Source organism: Galeopterus variegatus, unplaced genomic scaffold (assembly GCF_000696425.1).
Source record: "Galeopterus variegatus unplaced genomic scaffold, G_variegatus-3.0.2 Scaffold2564, whole genome shotgun sequence".
NCBI classification, from domain to species: domain Eukaryota; kingdom Metazoa; phylum Chordata; class Mammalia; order Dermoptera; family Cynocephalidae; genus Galeopterus; species Galeopterus variegatus.
Window position 1 is genome coordinate 141,879 of NW_007728675.1, and position 19,706 is coordinate 161,584.

At 39.9% G+C, this 19,706-nt stretch overlaps 1 protein-coding gene across 2 annotated transcripts in view; it reads left to right on the forward strand.

Annotated features, from left to right (window-relative positions):
• The window catches only part of CACHD1 (cache domain containing 1), a 203,544-nt gene that overhangs the window by 122,722 nt on the left and 61,116 nt on the right, over nucleotides 1-19,706 (forward strand). For both annotated transcript variants that reach the window (XM_008582312.1, XM_008582313.1), the window contains exon 4: nucleotides 3,206-3,312. In XM_008582312.1, the coding sequence (XP_008580534.1) occupies nucleotides 3,206-3,312 (107 nt within the window). The remainder of the gene's footprint in view (nucleotides 1-3,205; nucleotides 3,313-19,706) is intronic.

Sequence of the window (19,706 nt, forward strand, 5' to 3'; positions counted from 1 at the left end):
TTTGTTAATGAGTCACTTCCATTTTTATTGTTATAAAACAATAAAATTTTTATATGTTTTCTTTAATGCTCTTAGAGATGATCTTTTCAGAAAAGGAAATAAAACTATCTAATAATAGTTCCCTTGTCCCCTGGTCCCCAAGAGCCACCCTTCATTTCATAAAGGCTCAGGGAATGTCTGCACCCTCAGCACTGGACTTGAGCCTTCTCAACGGGTGGGGCTGATAGCAGAGGTCCTGGCTGTGGATATTTCATCTGGAGACAGGGGCTCTCTCCAGGCTTATACTTTTCCTGGGAGGGTTTGTCAGTAACTCTCTTGAGTTGCCCCTTTCAGCAAGTTTTTTCTTATGTGTCATTTCAATTAAGCAGAGTGGTATGGTAGCTCATCCCTGGAGAAAAGGTGGGTGATCGGTTCAGATGTCTCTTGGGTCTCTTGCTATGTGATCCTTGGTGTCATTTTTCTCAACTGTGAAATCGGTAGGTATAAATAAGGTTTGTAATTTGTACAGCAAGGCCCAGATGTGAGCTACAGACATACCTAGGAACTATTCTGTTCCCTTGGCTCAAATTAAATTGGAAGACTCTCTGTCCATGGTCTCTTTGAGGCATACCAGGAAGAACCTGTGCTCACACAGAAAGCCATTCTCCTGCTTTATTTCTAAAAGAATCTGCATGGCAAAACTGGAGGACTTCTCACTCCTCTATAGATTGTCAAAGTCAGATTCCTGGGCCTCACCCCATACTCACCAGATCACTCTCCAAGGGTGGATCCCAGTAATCTGCTTTCTAACATGCAGCCCAGGTGATTCTGATGTAGCCAGACTTTCAGTATTTAGAAACCTCATCTGAGTCACAGTCCTCACTTGCTAGGAATTCTGAAGGCTTCTGGGGAGCCCAGAACAGGGCTAGGCACCATGGATATCATAAAAGATCAGTTAATATGAACACTTACTTTTGACCAGAACAATGCTAAGCATTATATATACAGTGGTGAACAAAACCAACAAGACATGGTGCCTGCCCTCGTGGGGCTCTTATCTATTCATGAAGCCTGGTCCATAAAAATCCACCCATAAAAAATACACAAATGGAACCAGAAATTTAAAATCATGGCACATACTTTGGGAGAATATGGAGGCACTAGGCGTAGACTTGGGAAGTCATCCGCAATCAGGAATGCCTTTCCAAGGAAGTGGTACGTGAACAGAGATCTGAAGGATGGCAAATAGTCAAGAGAACCTTCTAGACTTCCATTGTCCAATATGGTTGCCATTATTCAGTGACTATTTATATTTAACTTATGACTAAATAAAATAGAAGATTTAGTGTCTCAGTTATACTAGACACCTTTCAAATGCACAGTAGCCACATGTGGCTACTGTATTGGACAATGCAAAAATAATAACATGTTTATCATCTCTTGGATTGCCGTGATCTAGACCAGGCATGGTGAAGCAAGTCTGGCACACCATCTGTTTTTTTAAATTAAGTTTTATTGAAACACAGCAACCCTCATTCTTTTATTTATTCTCTGTGGCTGCTTTCACATATAATGGCAGAATTGAGTCATTGCAACAGACCTTATGGCCCACAGAGCCTGAAACAGTTATTATTTGGCCTTTAATAAGAGTTTTTGAGGGAATAGATTTAATATGACTTGCTGGAGTATGAAGAGCAAGTGATATTACAGTGGTGTTGCTTTGCCGGCATGCACACAGGCAACTGCTGCTGTAGTAATCTCTTCTTTTCTCTCTATCTGTGGCTTTTGGAGCAGCAGTCTTCTTGTCTAGACAAATTGGAGCAGGTCTAAGGAAGAGCAACCATGTTGGTGAAGCAACTGTGTCCTTTGAGACGCAGTTAACATTGTTGAAGTCAGCACAGACAAAAGGATTGTTAAAATCCAGTTATCTTTTTTTTGGAGACGATATGCAATAAACAAGGCTATTTAACTTTTCCTGTTGAAACCAACACACCATATGAATACCTAGTCCCCTTGGATATACTTTCAGTTCAATTTAATAGTTTCTGTATATTATGAGATGTGATCAACAGAAAATCAAATTTCATGTGAATAATCAAATGGACCTTGATTTTTTGGAGTATATCTTGTAGGTTATAGCTTCTCTACCTTTGTTGATGGAATTGCATTAATAGCACCTGAGGTACGTATTTTAACAAAAGTTTTTAAAAACCTAGTTATAGATTGAGTTTATTTGGGGATCTCTTAGAAACTTTATTAGTCTGCTCAGTATCTGGAATCCTAAATACTTAGAAGTTCAAGATCTTTCTCTTTTATTACTTCCAGATTAAATTCACTTAAAAATACTTTCACTGACTATATGAAAATGAATTGGCATATGTTTGAGATTGGCATATGTTGGCAATTCTTTGAGATTGTTGTTTGTTCTAGCAAATGGGTCATTGATTTCACTAATATTTATTGATCAGCTACTACTCAGAGTACTAACATCATTCTAGTTCTTTAGAGTACTAGCATTGCGCTATTACTGGAAGTCAAAAAAGACCTTGGCCTTATTTGCATTACAATCTAGAAGGTGCAAACTGTGTGTTGTGTACCATGAGAGGAACTTTGGTTCATTATTTCTAATCTTTTTGATAGCTTTGGAAAATTCATTTTATTATCTTTTTTTTTTTCAGATAAGAAAACTGAGGCTGAGAAAAATTGAATAATTTTCCCAAGGTCACACATTTGATAGAGACAGAGCAGGGATTCAAATGCGTACCTTTCCTACTCCCCAGCCATTCTTTCTCTCCTTTACAGCTGTCTATTTTTGTTTTTGGTCTTTGGTTTTCAGGTAGGATAATTGAAGGAATTTGATTTCACTTGTAATGTTAGAGCTCAAGTCTGAATTCTTGTAATTCTACTCTGAATTTTGTCATCTATTTTCTGTATGATTTTATCAATAGAACTGACTCAGTTTCATTAGGGAAAAGTTGATTCAAAGAACGGTTATTTTTTTATCTCCTTAGAATTGAACTTGATTTCTAAAGCCTTCTAGATGTAGGTGGTGTTTTCCAGACTGCTCTGAAGCTATTTTTTTTTAATATTTAAATCTGAATCACAATTTTACTGTCTCCAGGCTGACCTACTTTGTACACTGTATGAACAATTATTTTTGTTGGTTGGGTTTTCTGGATTGAATAGCCACCAAGTAAGTATTACTAATTCTCTTCTGTTGTTTCAGATTCGATGGGAACTTTAATACTAATGTATCTAGAACGATTAGTTGTGATCGACTTTCTACTACTGTTAATAGCCGGGCCTTCAATCCAGGAAGAGACTTAAATTCAGGTCAGTAATCTGTTAGCTTTATAAAGGTGAACCACATTCAAATTGAATAAATGTATTGCTTTAGACATTTTTCTTTAAGTTTTGAAGAGAGATATCATACACTTAAAATTGGGTATTTTTTTTTGCTGGAAAGTTTACCTCAGAAGAGGGAGAGGAAGAAAAAGATCAGGCTGGTATATGTCAAGCATCCACTACGTAGCTATGCATATGGTACCTTGTTAGGCTCTTTAATCCATTATCTCATTTGTTATGAGTTTTACATTTGCTATTTTAAAGGTTATTTTAGAGACCCAGTTATCTTTGCAATAGGAAGTGTTGAATTTCCTTTGTATTCCCTATTTATAATTTTCAACTTGTGTTGGGGTTTCTGGAAGAATGATGGGAGAGCTTTTCTACTAATAAATGTAATGCCATAACACTATATATTGAGGTTGAACTGGTCTCCCTGGAACTCAGTTATATGCAGTGGTAATAACTGCTAGGTACCTGTGTTTATATGAGAGCTACTTATAACTCCAAAGTGACAGTGGGTCTTTGCTTTCTTGCCCTGGAGTTCCACTCCATATTTCTCCCCCATTTTGTCTTACATACACTTGTTGATTGATGGACCTCAGAACCCAGAAGCTTCACCTCTTAAGAGCTGGAAGGAACTTTAGAAATCACACCAGCTTCAGTCCTTGAATTTTACCAAGGAAGAATCTGAGCTTAGAAAGGTCCTAAGACTTCTCTTATTGCTGGAAAAATGAAGGATCTAATTCTTAAATATGAAGAACTGTATTTCCCCAATTCTAAGTCTCTTGTATACATGTGAAACCCAAGAGAGAAGCCAGAACACCAGAATATTTACTTTTAGGGACCCATTCAGTCTTGTCCAGGAGAGAAATTGTAGTCTTTGAGAATTGTATATACAAACTAGGTAATATATATTAGGCCTGGAAAGAATAAGCTATAAGTTTTATGTTTCTTAAGGATAATAAAACTATAGCTGCTAGAAAAATGGTCCAACCTAAATCTTGTATATATTGTCTGAGCCAATATATAATGGATTCAGTCATTTTTTGAATTGGTCAGAGAATCTGGAAGCCTTCTGGAGCAGATGGGATTTACTACTAGAAAGAAAACTAAATGGGAAATTTTTTATTTAAAAAATAACAGAAGAGAATAGGTGAGGGCATAGAATGTGCAAAGAAGATTAATGGGAAGATTTTACAAGTGGCACAGGGCACAAACCTGGAAAGCCAGTCTCCAGGTTCCCAAATTCAGTTCTTTACCTCAATATGTTCAGTAACACAAGACAAGTGTTGCTGGATCTGAAGAAATGAGATTGAAACAGCAATCTTTGAATAGGATCAAATTTCAATGTGGCCCCAAAATACACAATATTTCCAGTATTATGTGTAGTTAAAATTTTTACAATTTATGCTAACTTGTGGGATATCTATTTGAATTAGTTTTTAAAAATCAGTGCAGTATTTGTTTATTCAAGATCTAGAAGGATCCACACATAAATGTTAATAGTTATCTTTTGGTGATGGAATAGTGGAGTATTTTTACTTCCTTATTAATTTTTTCAGTTTTAAACTAAACATTTCCTGCTTTTATAATCAGGGAAAGATAAAAGAAGAGGGAATTACAGACTAATTTCAAATGCATTTTCACTCCTGGTAGACAGTACAGGTACTATTCTTAACATGTCTCTGATAATAGGTGCTCAGTTTGGTGTTGAGGTTCTAGACAGAAGCTCCATTACCCTCCTGGCCATGTGACTGGGACAATAAGAAAGCCCAGGCTGGGGCAGGCTGAGGGGGTGCAGGCCCACTTGGAGTCTAGAATGATGCTGTCCTGCCAGGATCACCCACCTCAGAGGGCCAACCTCGGAAGATCTGGAAGCTGCTGCGCTCAGGGCCACATCTTCATTGCCTTATTTTATGCCCGTTCATTGTTTCTGAGAATGAACATACTATTGGGATCTAGCTCCATCATTTGTAGTACTGTAATCATGCCTTTTTCTTGGTGAATACAGAAGCCATTCTTCCAGGTTATGGCCTCTTATCTGCTAACTGAGATGAATACATACAATTAGAATTCATTCAACAAATATTTGTTAAGCACCTTTTGCATGGTAAACACTCTCCTTTGTACTAGATCAGGAGCTATAGACAAAACAAAGAGCTTATGATCTGGGTGCCAGGAGACAGATTTTAAACAAATGGACATGTTAGATGATGAAGAAAGCTATCAAGGGAAAGTAAGGCAGCAGTGAGACAGAGGGAATACTGTTGACTGGGGTTGGGAGTAGGGGGAGAGGAAGGAAAAGAAGATTTATTATTTTATGTAAGAGTTCATCGGTGAGATCTGAGTAAGCAGGGTTGTAAACCATGAGGATAACTGGAGGAAATGTATTCCAGGCAAAGGCCCTGAGTTGGAAGAATGTTTGGTGGGCTCAGAAACTGCAAGAACTCCACGGTAGTGGAGTGAATGAGCGGGGAGAGTGGAAGATTAGGCCAGAGAGGTAGTTGGGGGCAGATCAGTGAGATCCTTATTCTACTGGCCATTATAAGGGCTTTAGTTTTTGTTCTGAATGAAATTGGGGCATGAGGGGTGGGATGTGACGTGCTTAACTCAGGTTTACTGGCTGCTGGGGCAAGAGTAGACTGTACAAGACAAAGGTGGAAGAGAGACCATTTCGGAGGTTATTCCAAAATCCAGGTGGCAGATGGCGGTGGCATTAATAGTGCAGTAAATGTGGAGGTGGTTGAATTCTGAATGTGTTTTGAAGGTAGAACCAATAGGATTTGCTGATTAATTGGATGGCTGGGCGTGGGGGTAGGGTATGTGAGACTAAGAGAAAGTCAGGAAGGACTTCCAAGTTATTTGGCCTCATCAGTGAGGACAGATGACAACTGCCATTTACTGTGATGGAGAATGCTGAGGGAAGAGCAGGTTTGCATGGGACTTGGAATCAACAGTTCAGTTTTATAAAAGCTCGGTGTGAGGTGCTTGTCAGATATCCAAGTAGAAAGGTCTCATGAGCAGTTAGACCTACAAGTGTGCAGTCCAGGGAACAGGCTGGGCTAGAGGTACAAGTTTGAGATTCGTTGTTTGTAGGTAGTACTTAAATCATGAGACTCATTAAGGTCACACAGCAAGTGACTGGGTAGAAAAGAGAAGAGCTCCAGGGACTGAGTCTTGGGGCACTTTGCCACTTCATGGACACTGAGATGAAGAGGAAGCAGTAAAGGAATCTGAGAAGAAACAGTCGTCGGTCTGGTAGGAGGAAAACAAGAGGGTCGTCTCTCTAAAGCCAGGGGAAGAAAGTGTCTCAAGAAAGAGCAAGAGATCAATTGTGTCAAGTTGTCCCAGCCACAGGATTTAGCAACAGAGACGTTATGGGTAAACTTGACCAAGGGTTGTTAGGTGGAATAGTAGAATAGAATGAAAGGCTGATCCTAGTGGGTTCACACTCCTGAGAATGGAGGAGAGGAATTGGAGAGATGGTGGCTTCACACGTAGAAGATCTAGATGCGCAGACAGTTCTTTCATAGTAAGAGGAGGGAAGGAAGAGTAAGTGGGTAGAGGTACCCCCAGGATGAGACATGTAGTGTTGTGGTGTCTGGGACTTGGGGACATTCCCTCTTAGACAGTAAATTTTATCAGAAAACTGGGAAGCACTATCATCAGCTGACAGTGAGGACCAGGGAAGAAAATGAAAGGCCTACTAGTTGTGCTAAGATTACCTTCTATTACTGACGTTTTAGGGTACAACTCAGTAGAACAAATAATTGAAATCCCCCCAGTAATTCTGTTTTATTTCAGTATTTAAGGGAGAGGTGGTAACAATAGTTTGAAAGTCAAGGGTTGGGGAGGAAGAGGGCAGGGAGGGCACAGGTAAATGGAACATAGCTAAAGACCAGATCTTCAATTTTGACATTTCTAAGATCATGCCTCAAGTATAACCTACTACCTAACAAGAGTTGTTCTCAACACAGTTGACACAGCTAGATTTACAAGCAGCTTTTGGCAATACTGACTTGCTTGCATTTGAAGTTTTGTGACATTCTACCAGGCAGTGGCTGCATCCCAAAGTCCACATACTTGAGCAGTCAGTCATTTGTAATATGAGAGGAGTGGTAGATGGCGAAGGGTGACCTCAGTGTCCCCCCTTTTCTGCCTCTACAGCTCATGCCCCTTTTCAGAGTAGAATTAATGTACTCTGTAGGCTATCACATGTCTCATATTTACATCTGTAAGATGTCCAGCCTTAGGCTCTTTCAAACTGTATATAATCCATCAATGGGCCCCTAATTGATAACACAGTTTCAGATTGCCTTTCAGACTAGCTGGAAACAGACTCATGTAAATTGCAAACTGTTCTTAGCTTCATTTATCCAAAACTGGGTCATGTGTCCATCCATATAACACACGTGTATTCTTTTTTTAAAAAACCACCCCTGCCAGATCTCTACTTTCTAAATTGACTCCTTGTCCCTGATTCCATTCAAATAACTTAAGTTTGACAGTGTGTGTGTTAAATTATGGTGCTGGTAATGTTTTGCTCAGGTTCTTTCCTGCTTTTATCCCTAGTTTCTCACTCTCTTTTTTCCTCTCAAATTCCTGCTGAGCTATTTTCTTGTGCGTGGCCTGATCCCTAAAGAGAATTTATTTGAAGAGTCCAAGGAAAGTTGCCTCTTGCTCTCTTGAGTTATGCAATTGAGGTGAGAGTGGAAGTGGGAGTTAGTCTTTCTCACTGAAAGAAGAGTCTGGACTTGCTTTATTGTATTTGATTTAAAGAGTATTTGAAGTTGCAAACTTCCATCTTGGTAACGTTGCAGTCTTCATTGAGAAACAGGATTCACGGGGCGAGGGGGCATTTATAAGTCACGTTACAGAGGTAAATGTGAGGATGTACAGGTGGGCCGTGGAGACTGCAGACTATTCTAATTTCAGTGGCTTCGTCGCTTCCTTCTGTAAATGATAATGATTGGCTATGTGCTGTACTTTTTTCTCTTTTTTTTGAAATACCATGAAAATTATCTAAGTATGTATTAGCAAAATTCTAGTAGTCAGAATGCAGTGAAAAGCCATCGAACCTAAAATAAAAGAAGAAAAATCAACGAAGCTAAAATAAAAGAGGAAAAATCAACCACGCCAGAAATTTCTAGTCCCTTTATATGCTCAATTACTGCAACTTCATGACTGCAGTAGTATCCTAAAAGATATGGTCATTATTTATACAACATCTAAAAACTATTCAATCACTCAGAAATCTAGAATCCTGAACTTATATGATTCAGTTTATATTCAGATATATGTGCACATACCTATATGTATATGTACACACACAAAATCAAGTAAACATACAAAAAGAAGGTTCTTTTCTTTACTCTGATTTCCCTTTCAAGCTCTGTTCCTATACTGCAAGCTACTTTAAAGTCTAGTCTTTCTTATAGTTTCTCACAACAACCCTATTATACTGATTTTAGAAGATTTGTTAGCCATATTCTGGCACATATATATATGTATAATATACATATGAAATATATAATATATATTATTTTTTGTATACACAAATTCTTATATAATACTAGTGGGTACAGCCTGCTGTTCTAAATTTAACAAATGTATCCTGAACATTCTTATGCATATATAAGCATATTTCTATAACATTGTTGTGATTATATAGTATTGATGAATTAACCAGTCCACTGCAGTTCAACACTTAGATTGTCTCCGTTGATCACTACATTAAAAGTGCTGGATATGATTGCTCCCTTGCAGGATTTCAAGTGACCCCTCTACAGTTGTACCTGACCATTTTGTAGCAGTTGACATGTAAACCTTTTTTTTTTTTTAATTGACATACTTCGGTTTCTATAAAGTTATTCTCTGCTATTTATCCTCTTACTTCTATGCTTAGTCCTTTTCATTTCTTGTCTGGGGCTCCTTTTCCTTTATTCTATTCCTCAAGGTTGACGTCCCCACATGTCCCCTCTTCGCCTCCCTCCTCACCTCACTAAATGTCCTCTCCCAGAAGGTTCTCTGTTTAGCCAGCACTTCAGCTCCTACCACGTGCTGCTGAATTCCAGATATCTAGCTTCTGCCCAGCCTATTTCTGACTATTTATTAAATAACCTACTGCAGGACAAACATCTCTCTATGATTGTTTTATGCGTACCTCAAAAATTAAAGAAACAAAACCCAAACTTCCCTCTGAGCTTTCTCCCCCATCTGAATTCACTGTCACAATCATCATGACCACCATCCTGGTTTCCACCCAGTTCTTCTCTAGGTTTTGTCAATTTTGATCTAACTTGAGTCAGTGACCAAATGAGGTGAGTGAGTGGGTATCTGTCAAGTATTCACTAAATACTACACACCTTGGAAGGCATCTGACTGTGTATTACTTCTCTTGGTCATCACACTGCCTTGTGACACACATCTTATTGTCCTCTTTCATTGAAGGGAATACTCTGGTTTCTCTTCAGATTGTATAAATCTTTCACCTTTTTCATTGAAGGGGAAATTTGGCTCAGATTCTGTAGTCCAAAGATGCATATTGAATCCCCTTTCTCTATGCCACTGCTACTGCCCTAACTTCAGATCTTCATTGCCTTTCTAGAAGACTAATTAATGTCGAAACCTCCCAAAGGTTTCCCTGCTTCTATTCTTTATTTTTCAATACATCCTGCACACATACTGAGTATTTTGAAAAAAACTATTCTATAATTCCACTTCTCAAGAACCTCTGGTGGCTCCCCTTTACCTGCAAGATAAAGGTGGAGGCCTTTCAACCTCCCATTCTGCTCTTTCTTCTTACGTCCTCTGGGCTCTAGCCTCGGGAATCACTTTCATTTCTTCAAAATCACCGTCTCTATCACTCCTCCCCAGTTTTGCTCATGTTAGTGATTTATCCTATGGTATAATGCCTGCCTTCTCTGGCATGGAAAATACTGCTCATTCCTCAGGGCCCAACTTCTTTGTTACCTTCCCTAACCCTTAGAGTAAGAATTCCTTTTTTGTTGTAGCAGATTGGGTTTCCCAGGAAGCAGAATTCAGCCTTAGGAGAAGAGAGGCTTCTCCAACAGTCTCAGCAGAGGCCTCTGCCAGGCCCAGGGGAGCTGGCGAGCTGGGGTGGCCCTTCAGAGTGGAGTTGGCTCAGGCATGACTCTTCTTTATTACTTTACTCTGTGGCACATTCTTATAGAATTTTATTAGTTTTTTTTTTTTTTTTATATTGGACATTTACTTGACCCTGTGTTCCTCTTTGTTTATTTTTTGTGTGTCACGTGCCCAAGCCAGTGCTTTGCCCGTAGCAGTTGCACAGTCAGTCCTTATTGAATGAAAGGAACCAGGATTTTCTTTTTTTTCTTTTTTTTTCCTTTTTTTCTTTTTTCGTGACCAGCAATGGATCGCAACCCTCAGTGTCGCGCCTGTACCGGACTGGGACCGGCAATGGGATTGCAACCCTCGGTGTTGCGCCCGCACCTCACTCAGCCAGTGAGCGGCCGGTCTGTATGTGGGATCCGAACCCTCGGCGGGAGCGCCGCCGCACTCCCAAGCGGCGCACTGTAGCAGTGTGCCACCGGGCCGGCCCAGGAACCAGGATTTTCTTTGTGCTTTTGTTTCCTCATCTTTATAAGGAAATAACCAAGACTTTTGAAGGACCTCAGTGAAGGAATGATTGTGGTTGTCATTTGCTATAAGGTAGCACTGGTTTCCTTAGCAACAAATCAGCACTCATCAATGTCCAAGGTATATGAGGAGTGACACAGACTACACAGATGAATAATTGTATTCTACGTTCAGATGAAACTGTAGGGTGAGTCCAAACTCACAATGTACACTAGAAAATCAGCCCGTTGCTTCATAGTTCTTACCATACACACCAAGGACAAGTATTAGTTTAATTTTATAGATGAGAAACAGTCCAGAGAGGTTAACTGATTTTCTGAAACTCAAACAGCAACTTGTTGGTATTGACATGGCTAAATATTATATGTCCTGACGCCCAGTCTAATGGCCTCCCTATGATAGACTGCTTCAGGGTGAAGAGATGTATCTCCATTGCTGTATTATACCTACCAACACTTGAAACTTCATACCTAAAACCAAACCTGTAATCTTTCCATCCACCCAAACTTCCTGCTTGGCCCGCATTCCCCATGTCAGTTAACAGCAGCTTCATTTTACTAGTTACCTAAGCTTGAGACCCACAATCAACCCTGACTCCTTTCCTCACTGTCCCTCATAAAGAGCTCCTCTCAGGTGACAATTTGTGTGGTAGCTACTACACCAAACATCAAGATAATGAAGACAGAGTTGCTACCCTCTGCGAGTTCACAACCTAGTTGTACATGTGTGTGTATCGTCAGGAAAGGGGAGGGAGAGAAAAATCCACTGATAGATGCAATTACAACTGTTGCTAAGTGCTGCGATGATAGAGGTCAGCCTTGGGCACTCCACCCAGGTCGTGAGCTCTGAGCTGGGTCTTAAGAGATGAAGAAGAATTATCCAGATGATGTGCTTGTGGCAAGCACACATTTTGAAATCTGTAAAATGTGCAGCTAGAATGGATCATTGTTTAAGCAGGGAGTAAGTATCAGAAAATGAGAGTAGCACCAGACCAGATTTTAGGGGGTCTTGTATATATATCAGTCTGAGTTTTGATTTGGTTTGGTTTGGTTTGGTTTGGTTTTTGTTTTGGTTTGTTTGTTTTTTACTTTGAAGACATTCAACTGACAGATTATAAGCAGGAGAGGCAAGAGCTTTGTGGAGAATGGAAGCGTAGTTAGCCTGGAAGAAGGAGGAGCTGGAGGCATCTATTAAGGTCATGCAGGAGAGGGCAGTGGGCCGTGGAGAGGGGCCACGGCATAAACAGATGGCTGGGTGTGGGTTGAATGTGATGGGAAGAAGTGGAAAATCAGCCCAGACCACTCTTCCAAGTAGCTTGCCTGAGAAAAAGGGAAAGGTCACTGATAACTTAGGATAGAGGCAGGTTTTTATTGTTATTGCTGCTGCTAATATTTTTTTAAGTTAGAGAAACTTAAAAACGTTTATATGCTGAAGACAGAGAAACAGTCTAGGAAGCTGAGGAAATAGATGGCATAATGGAGTTTAATGTTAGTTAATGTCTTGAGTTATTTGCCCTGAACCTAGCTGATCATCCGAGTCACCTGGGATGCTTTGTCAAAACAAAGTTATGGTTTGGCCCCCAACCCAGACCTCCTGAATTAGAACATTGGTTTGGTAAAGCTTGGGAATGTATAGATTTCAAAACTGATTGTGATGATAAGCCAGGCCAGAGAACTACATTTTTGTTAATTTTCTGTTATTCTATCCATGAATGTTTGGAGATCACCTCTAGGAGTGGTCTACTAGAGAGGAAGGAGGTAGAGCCGTAGATCCTCCCTGATTTTCAGCGATCCCAGAAGTTTATATTCTAGATACTCTGAGCCCATGACCAAGCTGTCTCCATTGAATCAAGGACAGATTGAACTGGTTATTTTTATGTTATATGATTAGCTTAGAATGAACACGAAGAGCCATGAGTTTGGAACAGAATCAGAAATTTAAGGATGCCCTCTCCTTAGTATTAGATTAAAATAAATACAGGGAGGTGGGAAAGGATCATTGAGTTGTCCCAGGAGCAGGCTTGGTCAACTGTCATTAATTTAACTTTTGCAATGAGCTTTAGCTAGCATGATCACTATGGTGGTGGAATCACTGGGTTACTATTCAGGGCTCAGGGCGTAAGTCACTCTTCCCTTTCTGAACAAGCATATCCTTTGCTATAAAATGGGAATAATGATATCTCTTTCATCAACCTCCACATTCTGCCTCTTTCTAGCTATTATGATTTGTAAAATTAAACTCTCTATGCCTTAGTTTCCTGAATAATAAATAAAACCTACCTCATAGGGTTGTCTTAAAAATGAAGCAAAGTGCTTGGTACTGGTACATGGTCAAGTACTCATCAGTGTGCTTACCACTCCTGGAGCAGCATGAACAGTATCTGGGGGTCCCTGAAATATGGCCCCTCCAGAATACACAGTAAAACAATACCGAGGGGTGGGAATTAGAAAGCTGTGACAGGGTATAGTGCCAGAAATTGTGCTTGGAATCCTCATGGTGTTAATTTATTTTATTTCCAAATGTTTGCTATTTTACAGAATACTAGTGAAAGGGGCTATGTAAATTCTGGTCTGTGGAGGAAGTATGTGTGCTTTTATGTGTCTGCACCTCCGTGTATTTAGGACAGCATTTGTATTTTCTATTTGGCAAGCTGCGCGAGGTAGGTGGCTTTGTGTGTTTCGCTGAGTGGTGTTGGGCTGGGCATCCAGAGCCTAGAGTTCCTTGAAGTGGGAGGCAGCAAGCTTTCCATTACATTTTCCATTACAAAGAGCATTTTCTTTCTGCCCCCACCTCTGGTGGATAATATTGTTGAGAAAAACAAAAGTCACAGCCCAACGACAGGTGGATGGCAATCCATCTCTTTCCCATAGACAAGGTGGTTTAAGTGTTAAAGAGAGCAGGCAAGGAGTTTGGGAGGCATGGTTGGTTCGGTTTTGACTGGAAAGGACAATGACATAAGAGCCAGTTAGATGTGGATGGTGAGAATGGAAGTTAAATACGTGGGGGCCAGGGAATCTGGGTGCATATAGTTAGAATTATCCACATGGAGTTTAGTACACTGGACGCTGATGGATCTTGAGACAATAAATGAGAAGTAAGGAACACCTGAAAAGGGGAAAGGCACATTTTTTCAGCTGCTTATCTCACAACAGTTTGTGTGCTATGGTTGAAGAAAAATAAGACAGTGGCTATTATTACAAAATTGTTGGTCTTTGCTTAGAATTAGCATATGAACTATAAGAGAGAAATAGTCAATTTGTTGAAGTCCTTACATAGAAGGGGATGGAGGGGAAGAGCTTGTCAGAATACCTGTTTCCATTTTATAATATTCCTTTGTTAGTATTCTATGGTGCACGAATTAAATAACTCCTTTATTCAAGAGCCTTGCTTGTTGGAATGCTCTGGGCAGGCATGTACAGGAAAGGTGGGAGGCGCCAGGGGTGAGATCTAAGAGTATCTCCCTCCCCTGCACCTTGTCACCTGTGTTCTCACTGCTGCATGCTGAAAATCTTCCCTTGGTTGAGCAGAAAGTGTTCTGGACCCAGAGGCAGAAGGTATGATCCCTGCACTATGCCTTATGCATAATCAGGACTCACTAAATATTTGAAAGGCAGGAAGGAGGAAAGAAAGCAAGATGATTTACTAGATCTATTGATCGGCATTTGCTTCCCATAGTTTTTATGCCTGTATGATTATGGTTAAGTCACGTCACCTGTCTCAGTTCAGTTTTCTCCTCTGTAAAATGACAGTAATTATATTGAATTTATTTTAAAAGTTGTGAAATTTCAAAAAAGTATAAGTAAAATATCTAGAATAATGTCTGACCCATTATTATGATTTTTAATCTAAATTCCATCTCCCTCTTTACTGATTGTCATCTGTTTGGCACCTGGGATTTTTTTAGGGGTAGAGAAGGTTTAGAAAAAGGGGGTTGAGCTGGCAGCACCATATCTTACCAGTCTTTTTATCTAGATATCACAGGCCTTCAGTGTTTAAATTTTTAGAAGCATTTTGGTCTTTTGTGAGCTACTGTAAATTTTTATTGATATAAAATAGAAACAATACTGACTTTGGAAACAATGAGTATCTTGATCTCTCCCTGCCCCTACATGTAGCTATTCAGAAGTATACCTTCATAATAGTGGTCGCCACAGAGATTATCCTTACAGTGAAACCTCCTTTGTAAGCAGATTTCTAATCTACATAAATATTAAAAGCAGTGAGAGTGTATTGTCCTTTGGAGTGAGAACTTTTGATGTGGTGTCCGCAGACCCCATCCCCTCCCAAAAGGTTCATGGATAAGATTAAGGGATTCATGAACTTGGATGTTAAATAAATTAGATGTTTATTTTCATTAACCTCTAGTTCAGTTATAAATAAAGGCAACATTCCACAATGTACTTGCCATACCAGTGATTTTGTCACCAAAGAAATCATCGCTGTTTTCATCTCACATGACAGTTGTTGAAGATGACTTGAAATATCATGTATGCTCATCGTGATTTCAAAATTATGTATGGTATTACCCTACCATTAAATCTTTCTTAATGCATTAATAAGAAACACATATACTGCTATAAAGTTAAATTTTTTATATTTTAAAAACAATTTCATTATAATGGGTTTTCTTTGTGATCTTATATGTTTTATTTTTATGCATTAAAAAGATTCTGGCTTCTCCAGACTACCAAAGCATTCGTGGCACAGAAAATGTTGAGATCCTCTGCCTTAGAGTTGGTTGGAGGAGGGTTCTCCTGGGCTTGTGACCAAATACAAAAGTTCACGTTACACAGTCTGAAGTGAAATTCAAAAGCAAAATTTTTAGGACAAAACCCAAATTTACACTGGCCACCTTATGGTCTGTGGGGCTTTTCCAAATAATCTTTAGGCATCATTCCTGCTTTTAAGGTCTTAGAGTGTAAGATATTTTATTGTTGCCCCCAAAATTAACTTAGTCCTCGAGATGAAAAAACACTTTCTCCTGTTGATCTTGTTAAGCAGAGACCAGAAGAAGCTACCTGTGGTGGCTTCTTGTCTTTCAAAGGTTGACACTGAGTTTTCTCCATCATGCTCAGTTGAATAATGTTGCCTGGTACTGTATTGGACATTTTGTATATACAGTCTGGAGTCACTATTAAGCCTCATAGCACTGACTTATACCTTCTAAGTCCTACAACTCTTCGTTGCATAACCTGATCAATGCCTGTTGGAAGCTTGTTCTTCCTCTCTAGTTGTAAATCTGTGTACTTTCTTCCTGTTGACCTTCATTCTTTGCCTACTTACTACATCTCTTTGTTTTCTAAAGGGTCTTTGATAATACCATGTCCAAATCCATTACTTTATAGATGAGGAAATTGTGAACTCTCGTAGGGGACAGAGATGAAGAGCCTTAGCCAAGATCATCATTCACTCAGCAAATACTGATTGAGTGCTTTCTAAAAACCAGGCATGTGGCAGGCACTGGGAATATGATGAACATAACTGACCTGGCTCCTACCCTCCAAGAGATAGTAAACAAATAGCCACATCCATGAATACACAGCACATTACCAGTTTTTTCTATGGAGGAAAATACTAGGTGCTATAAGAGAGGATGATAATTAAGGGTGGTCAGAGAAGGACCTCTGAGAAGGCAAAATTGCAGGCAAAACCTGAAGGATAAAAAAGAACTGACTTGGTTACAAATGGAGAGAAGAGTTTATCCCAAGCCTAAGGATCATCTTGTACTAAGGGCCTGGCACATTTGTGGACCTGAAAGTATTAACTCTTGATGCATAGTGCAGTGAGTTGAAGAGGAATTAGGTGAGGTTGGAGAGTAAGGAGGGGCCAGGTCATGCAGGGCCTTGTAGAGTTTGGATTTAATGCTAGGTGTAGTGCAATAGGAAGCCTTTGAAGAGTTTTAAGCAAAGCATCAGTGGGATTTGATTTACATTTTAGAAAGATGCCTTTGGGTGCTGTTTGGAGAGTAAATTTAAGGTCAGACAGCTTGCCTGTCTTAGAGGTGGGACTTGAACCTGTGGCTTCTTGTTCCCAGTCCATTTTAACTTACCAGGGTTTTCCTTCTAGTTGAAAGTGCCAACCTGAATTAAATAGAAAGTGTAAAATAGCACTGGGCCCATGTCCAAATACTTTCTTATGCTTACTCAAGTTGACAGTGAAAAAAAAAGATACCCAAGGCTCATATCTGTAACCTACAAAACACCTACAAAATAAAGAGGTCTCAGCTATCTAGTTTCTGGGTTAAATAAAAACTCCATCTCTTATCTAAAATATGCTGTTTATTGTTTAATGTCGCTCAGAGTCATGCATGCTATACTTACCGCTAACTCTGTCTTCTAAGTGTAGCTTGCATCTGTGCCATTTTCCAGGGATTCTATCCTGTGGGCCAATGGCAAACCCCACAGCACTGGACTACCAGCTGGTGTATGCCAGTTTTAGAGTTCAGTTTGTTTTTTCTCATAAGATTAAATGCTCAGTTTAGTCTTATGTCTTATTTCAATTTTGAAATCATTTCTCTTTAAGTGCCTCCTTAATTGTATTTATTTACATTGTATTTTTGCAAACTAATGCAACCTATTATTTTAATGGAGAAACACCTGTATATATATTTATTCTGCCTCTCAGGAAATACTCATCTGTTGACTGCTAATTCATTCAGCATGTTTGTATTGGCAAACTTTTTTAATCAAGGTGGTGATGTTTGGAGAAGGGATTGTTTAGCATTTTAAAATTTTAAATTATCATTGCTTCTTTATTGATGAAGTCACATATTTAACTTATTTTTAATTGAGTGTGGCATTACAGGAAAGTAAGATTTTAGAACTTATCAAACAAAAGTGCAAGTCACCCCAGCCTGTGTGCTGCACATACCAGCCCTACAGTTCTCAGAGAATGTGTGCCTTGATGTGAAAAGAATGGGAATCTCTGCTTTAGGAATACAGAGATGAGTCAGATAAAGATATTGCCCTCGAGGATCTTAAAATCTGGAGATGGAGGGATCCATCTACTTCTATGGGTAGAAGTTACCCATAACAACAATAACACTGAGCAGAAGGTGGGAAGAGGTAAAATGCTGGAGGAGGATTTCAGACTACTCAGTAACTTCTAGCTTGGGGATAAACTTCAGTGAGGAAAAAGCCATTCATTGCCTCCTTCACGTGTATCCATCTGAGGTAGGTGTGTAGAGCAATGTAGACAGATACAGACCCTGATCATTAATAGCTCAAAGCCTAATGTGCATCATGGCTGAGAGGCTAGGCGTCTGCCCAGCTTTTTTCCTGGACAGCTTCCAACATTTTTGAGGAAAGAGTGAGTGTGCAGGACCGTGTGTTTGGATACCAGCCCACGGGGCCAGAACACCTAACTGACTCGGGAATGGGGGAAGTTCCCCAGGCTTCCTGCATGGATAATAAGGCGTTCATTCACCTCCACATCTAGGTCAGAGAGGGGCCCGCCTGGGGTGCACAGCACATTGATAGATTACTTCTGGGCCCTGGAGGCCTCATTACCATCATATCCATCATCTTCTGCTCGTACCAAATAATGGATGAGATTTAATCAGATGCCAAAGGAGTGCACCGCAGGGGAATTTGAGAAACCTTGCCTGATACTGTGCTATAGTGTTAGAATGACTATAAGGAACCAGAATGATCTTTTGTGATGAGATTAAATGTATCATGCACTGTATGAATTCTGATTTATTTTTAAAACATTCTTGGTCCCATTGGCTCCCCTTTTAATAGTTTCACTGTGGCCTGTTTATTGTTACAGATGTTACTTTTAAATGAAGTCACTGAGCTTTCCTTTACTTCCAAAGGCAACATTGCCTTTTTATTGTGGGATTAGTGGGGCAGTCTGGGGAACAGTGCTAATACAAGATCAAGGTTAAGGTCTCAGACACCAAGAGACTAGGTGGAGAAAAAGCCTCTTCTGTGTTTACACACACTCACATCAGCCAGATGTCCCACAAGACAGTGTGGTTGCTCCATCCAGGTGATGACTTTGACAAGGGCAAGTTGCCTGCCAGAAAGGCGAGGAGAGGAACGTTGTGGTCACACACTGGCTTGACTCTCATGTTTCCTTGTCTACTGTGAAACCTCAGGCATGACGAAAAAGCTCTCAGAGCCTGTTTCCTCATCTGTAATTTGGAAATAGTAATTTTTTTCTCCTAGGATTTTTCATGAGGACAAAAATGTGCTGTAGCTCTTCAATATGTAATGTTGGGTGATGGGAGGAGGGTAAAGGCAGTAATTGCTAAAAGCCTAAGCTTTTGGAAATGCTTTAATCACTACATGTAGAATATTTTGCATGGCTTTGGAGCACCACTGATCAAATCCGGCATGCCACTGATTTTTATAAATAAACTTTTATTGACACACAGTCACACTCATTCATTCACAGATGTCTATGGCTGCCTTCTCATTACAATGGCAGAGTTGAGTAGTTTTTACAAAGACCGTATGGTCTGCAAGGCCAGAGATATTTACTATCTGGCCCTATATGGAAATACACCGACCACTGTGCTAGACTGAAGGGAATTTTCTACACAGAGATCTGGTCACTTACACCAGTGAAGAATAGAAGATGAATGGGAATTATAAAGTGTTCCTGCATATCTATGGGGTTCACACCATTCTGATTTAATTTAACACCTGCAGTCTTAACTCATGTCAAGAGATTGGTTTGGGGCCGGCCCGGTGGCGCACTGGATAGTGCGCCGCTTGGGAAGCGCGGCGGCGCTCCCGTCCGAGGGTTCGGATCCC